General features: G+C 38.9%; 1 protein-coding gene across 15 annotated transcripts; it reads right to left on the reverse strand.

Annotated features, from left to right (window-relative positions):
- Positions 1–820: 820 nt before the first annotated feature.
- LOC130722770 (serine/arginine-rich splicing factor SR45a) lies at positions 821–5,385 on the reverse strand. 15 transcript variants are annotated; one of them, XR_009014098.1, is made up of 9 exons: positions 5,226–5,384; positions 4,131–4,548; positions 2,949–2,971; positions 2,777–2,860; positions 2,570–2,678; positions 2,295–2,444; positions 2,028–2,116; positions 1,732–1,795; positions 1,551–1,629 (listed from the first exon to the last, which is right to left on the reverse strand). XR_009014098.1 is itself a non-coding variant. In XM_057573603.1 (8 exons), exons 2-8 carry the CDS (start codon positions 4,161–4,163, stop codon positions 1,028–1,030), a joined length of 1,065 nt encoding a protein of 354 aa, XP_057429586.1. In that variant the 5' UTR covers positions 4,164–4,548; positions 5,226–5,380; the 3' UTR covers positions 821–1,027. The 15 variants fall into 15 exon arrangements, 9 of the variants coding, with proteins under 9 accessions (XP_057429586.1, XP_057429587.1, XP_057429589.1 ...); XR_009014096.1 differs by having other exon boundaries at positions 2,028–2,119; XR_009014095.1 differs by having other exon boundaries at positions 2,028–2,131.
- Positions 5,386–6,176: the final 791 nt, after the last annotated feature.

Below are 6,176 nucleotides of genomic sequence, written 5' to 3' on the forward strand. Positions count from 1 at the left end.
GTTCACAGTTCCATGCATTACAGAGTTTTGCTCTTCGGTGGTCTTTTTACCCGGTTTGAGTGCCTTATGTGGTTCTAGATTCGGGAAGAAAAAAAAACTAAAAACGTGTTTTAATAGTCCATATCATATATTACTAGAGTAAATGTCACTTATGTCCAATGATTTGATGCACCATAACAATCCATAACACCTCCAAAACCATTCCAGTTGTTCTATGGTGTTTTGGAAACTGTGTCTCCCTGTGTCGGTTGATTTTGGGAGCAAGCCTGGCGTCGGCTAGACGTGGTGAAGGGGTTAGTTCACAACAGGAATGAGATTTATTGTATCTAGAAGAGTAATCCGCGAAGCTTAGGCTCCGGGTGAGCTTGAGGCCACTACTTTGTGGGGGACAGTCTCAGATGCAGCGGCTTTGGGCTAGGAGAGGCAGTTGAGAAAGGATGGTTACCACGGTAGTTTGGTACCTGATATTTTCGTAACTTACATACTACAGAACAAATCCAATGTGAATGAAATTTACTGCATTTTACCTTGTAGGCTCATAGCTGTTAATATTAGTTAGGGAATGATTATTCTAATCCGACCAAAAGATCTCCTCTTAAGTGGATGCCTATACCACCAAACTATATTTTTCAATACAAACTTGTTATTAGTTTCAAAATATATATTCCAAGCATCTATACAAAACATTTTTACTAAAGCTCGTATGATCTTTTTCAAAATACTTCTGCTTACTACGAGTAGAGATGAGAATGACCAGAGTACTTACTTACGAATGTAAAGTTCTAGAAAACAAACAAAAACCATAAGAAACTTGAAACTATGATCGCTAACGCAATTTCAGTACCCATCATATAATAAAAGCATTATGTGTCTCGAGTCAAGCCCTGAACGAAACTAACCATGATAACCTCCATTCTACGAAACTAACCATGATAACCTCCATTCTATAACTCTACATAGTTCTCCGCACCAATACACCAATAAACCTAAGATGCATAAGGCAATCAACGAGCTACAAATATCAAGTTCAAGGAGTGGATCCGGGAGTATCAGACCTCGATATTGATCTTGAACTTGCACTCACACTTGGGCTCCTTGATCGCGAATACTTGCGTTTGGAATAATAACCACCACTCTTTCTAGAGCTTCTTGAATAACTCCTCCCCGATCTCCTCCTTGGACTGGGAGACACACTTGGTGAGTACCTCCTCCTCCGAACAGGAGAGACACTTCGTGAGTAGCTCCTCCTTGACCTTCTCCTTGGCGGGGGCGACACACTTCGAGAGAGTGACCTGTGACGGGGCCTTCTGTAGGAGCGATCGTCCGGGGAATCATATCTGGAGTCATAAGGAGAGTATGATCTGTCACGGATGCTGACAGGTGAGCCGTCGTAAGGAGAGCGAGACCGGGAATATGACCGGCGGCGCCTGCTGTAGTGTGGAGAGTAAGACCTCCTTCGCCGGCTGTAGTATGGAGAGTAGGACCTCCTTCTCCGATAGTCAGGGGAGTAAGATCGAGATCGACTCCTGCTGCGGTCTGAAGAATAGGGAGAACGACTATAGCTTCTTCTGTAAGGAGAATAGGTTGGAGAGCGGCGGCGAGGAGAGTAACTTGGAGAGCGCCGGCGTGCTGATAAATCAAATGGGATAACAGTGTTAGCCCAATTACACGTTCTGAGAATAATTATATACAGTAAAAGATGAAATCACAAGAAAGAACAATGAAACACACCTCGAACAGTCCTCAACCCTAGGTACCTCCCAGGAGTGGGGGTTCGACCACGTCGTCTTCTAGCCTGGCAATAAACACATACAACAGCATGAGGACAGAGCATTGCAATGCACAATATTGTAAGCACTAATACTACTGATATGAAAATCAAAATAATACATGTTCACCAAAAATTTAGATCATAACAATATGATTGTCAAATATGACATATTTTTCTTAAAAACTATTCATATTCAGGGAACATGAAATATAATAAGATATAAATGCAAGGAGAAAGAGGGAAATGCAGGGCATACAACCCCAATGGTCTGAGACTTGTTGTATTTGATTTGTTTGATTAGTTGTGATTTGAGAGTTTGATGTTGAGCTGCTTCACACAGCTGACCTGCTGCCACAGAAACTTCAAATGGAAAGAAGCACAAAACATTCAAAACTCAATAGAACTTAAAGGGCACATCATCCATATATCTTCCATGAATTGGATTTGAACCAAAAATAAAAAACCAAAACATCTAGAAATTAAAGATCAAGCCCAAAAATAGGACTTTACTCGAAAGGTATACCTTCTCAACCGTGATAACACGCCCTTCAAGTACAGAGCGATTCAGGTACTTAACACACCGATTAGCATCTTCAAGAGTATCCATTGTCACGAATCCAAACCCACGGGATTCCCTTGTCCATGGATCGACTACCAGATGAACATCTATCACCTAGAAAAGGCCAACTCAAAAGTAAGAAACAGTAGACAGACAGCATACAAAATCCCTAAGGAATCATAAGCTACTACAACTATTATGTTAGAACTACCACAAGTAAAAATGGATTGAGGACACACTTTTCCTTCAGTAGCAAAATGCTTCTCCAATTCTCTCTTGGTGATCCTAGGAGACAATCCTGTCACATACAAATTGTTTCCTGGATTTTCCACGTCGGGAGAAAAACTCCTACATCACCAAAGAAAAAAATAGAACAATTTGAAAATGAATGTGTGATCAAAAAATCAGATATAGCAACAAAGAATTAACCCAATTAAGAGACCTACCTTGAACGGCTTCGGGATTGGGACCTTGAAAGAGACCTGGACACAGACCTGTATCTCCTGTCTGGAGAAGGAGAAAGAGAATACCTGTAAAATGAAAAGGGAACACCTATAAGCAAAAACATATGTCACTTGTAATAGACTAGAAAAATTCAACATTGAAAGGGCATCTTACCTTGATCTTCTTGAGTATGACATCTGCCAAAATTCAGCAAGCAACCAAAAAGAAAAAGAAAAGAAACATCAGCACTTCTAATAATTAATGATAAACTTATATAACCAAGTCCTGAATAAGCCAAACAAAAATTGCAAACCGGATAATTTCTCCATGTACCATAGATCAAGGTATTCATATTCGTGGATTTGAAGACTTATCCACATATCCACATATCTAATGTATGAGAGGTTAGTATCATGTTAACAAACTCGTTTACATGTCAAGATATTATGTGATATTAGTATTCAATTTTTTTAACTTAAAAAAAATTAAACACAAATAATATCTTGACATACAACATAGTTTGTAATCCAGAAAACTAACCACTATCATATATAACATGTAAATGTTTGGTTGGAGGATAATGGAGGGGAGGGGAGGGATTTTAAAAATCTGATTTTGTTTGGTTCAAATTTTAGGAGGGGAGGGGAGGGAAATGGGGGGGGGAGCAAATTCCCTCCAACCTCAACTTTTTGTTCCCCCCAAAAGTGGGGGAATTTGGAGGGGAAATAAATTTCAGACAAAAATAACCCTGCACAAATTAAAAAATTCCAATTTATCCTATAGGGTTTCATGTGTATATCCCCTTCTTCATTTCACGTATAGGTCAGCTTCTTCATACCAACCACCTCTGGCCCCTTCTCTGGTCTCTCTCCGCCGGTGCCCCCCACTCCGCCGCCGCCTCTTCTCGGCTGCGCCGGCCCCTGCATTCGCACCCCAACTGCAGCCCTTTCTTTGTCACCAATTGAATCAATCAGGTATGTGTTAGTAGCCCTCTTTCTGTTATGTTTATTCATGCTATCAATGTTATATTGTTTGGTTCAACATGTATATATTGTTTGGTTCATCATGGTGATGTTTATTCATGCTGTCATTGTTTGTACGACACTGTATCATCTGCAATTCCATTTCCAATTGCCCCAAATGTTCTTGCCCCAAATAATACATACTAATTAGGCACCATAAGATTTGGGAAGTAGAAAGAAAGAAACCGTGTCTTAGTGGAATTGCAGAATGCATCAAAATGTTATGCAGCTAACACAGTAATTGACTTTGGAAAATGAAGCAGCTTAGATCAATCAGTGCCAAATCTCTATACTTAATTTAATAAGACAAAACAAAAACTGAATGAACTTGTACTTGACTAATCTTTCTCATGAACTCATACTCCATTTTCTCACTAACTGCAACAAAGCTGGTCTAAACCAAATTTATTCAGCCACTTCCAGAAAAGCTGCCATTAGTGCTACTATATGTTGTGCATATATATTGCAGTACAGGATTGGTTTGCTTTTGCCAGCTAATTCAATCCTTGCTTGTTTCGAGGCTTCTGTTGTGGGTGGGTGGCATGAAGGATTTTGTTTATAGTGCTACTGGAGAAGGGTCTTGAATGTTACTAGTGGTCTTGACTATTTTGCTCTTTCCCTGGAAGTGTTCTCTAGTCTTTATAACTTGTGTATTAATTTTTGAGGCACTGTTTCAGGGATTTTTCCAGTTTTCTTTCTTATTTGTATTTTGCTTTTGCTCCGACTTGAATATTTTGTTGGAAGTGCAGATCCTGAAAAATTATGCAGAATATTTTGTTGTGGTGAAGGTTTAAAATTATGCAGAATAATTGCTGATGAAGAAGGATGTTATATTGTGTTGTTTAATTAAAGTAAATATATAAAAGGGTATAAAAGTAATTTTAATTATAAAATCACTCCACTCCCCTAGTGAACCAAATAAAAATAAGTTATTTTCCCTCCCCTCCCCTCCTATGAACCAAACGTAATAAGTATTAAAATCCCTCCCCTCCCTTCCCCTCCCCTCCATTAAAATCCCTCCCCTCCCCTCCCCTCCTTTGAACCAAACAGTATGGTAGTGATAGCTACTTCAAAAATTGCAACCAACATATCCTTGCTTATTGGGTTCGTTAACTTGACGGCTCTAATTACATAGTTATCTAAGATTCTATCAATCAAGCATCGCATACAAACAAATATTAAATCCCTTCAAAACTCAAAATCAACCCACAAAACAATTAAATTCAATACATCATCTTCGATAATGAACTTCAACATAGAAAAGCTAAAATCCCCAATACAAAAAGGAAATTCAAAGCAGTGCAAACAACATGATCAATTCAATTTCACACGTAAATTTCACAAACCAGATTATAAAAAAAATAGAAAAAAACGAAATCAGCGAGCTAAGGCCCTACAGATATAAGATACGAATGAGATTGAAACTCACCATAAAAGCAGATGAACGCTGTGATAATGATGCAGTGGTAGCAGCGGCTCAGGTGAACGATACGGGGAGGGTTGCGTTTTGGAATGGAGAGGAAAGTGGAGATGAAATATATGTAGAGGGAGGAAGTGTGTGAGGCTGTAATTTTTCGTCTGGGGAGAAGTTTCTGGAGAATCGGACGCCAAACCAGAATTAAACACGCTTCAATTCTTCGTGGGCCGTGGGCTGCAATGTTCTGTCACCAAAAATAACTTTCATAAAAACACTTTTTTTGTGGGAAGTGCTTTTTTATTTAAGAGTAAAGTACACTCACCCCCCTCAAGTTTTGTTAGAATAACACTCCACCCCATTCTTATCTAAAATCTACACCCCACCCCATTTTATATAGAGGCAAATTTAGTGACGAAAAATATTCTTCATTAATAATTAGTTATTATTTAAATTGTTAATCAATAATTTCAAAAAATATTTTCAATATAATCCAATAAATATAAAAATGAAAACATCACAGTCCTCCTCATTCTCTCAATCGCGTTCTTCCTCCGTAAATTCACAATGCAAATTCTGCAATAGCACACAAGACCGGTTGACAAACCATATCTCGAACATAGTGAAACATGCTTGTGTTTTCATATTTGGTAATAATTCAATTTTAATCAAAATAATCTATTTATACCTCCAATTTTTAAAATTGGATTGTATCCGGATAACGCTTGCATCCTCTGTCTTACCGCGGCTGCTGGCACAGAGTTAGCTGATGCTTATTCCCCGGATACCGTCATTGCTTCTTCTCCTAGAAAAGAAGTTGACGACCCGTAGGCCCTCTACCTCCACGCGACATTGTTCCGTCAGGCTTTCGCCCATTGCAGAAAATTCCCCACTGCTGCCTCCCGTTCCAAAAAGCAACACAAATGGGTGGTGAAGAAAATAGAGAAACAAAATTAAGAAATATGA

This window comes from Lotus japonicus, chromosome 6 (genome assembly GCF_012489685.1).
Source record: "Lotus japonicus ecotype B-129 chromosome 6, LjGifu_v1.2".
Taxonomy (NCBI): domain Eukaryota; kingdom Viridiplantae; phylum Streptophyta; class Magnoliopsida; order Fabales; family Fabaceae; genus Lotus; species Lotus japonicus.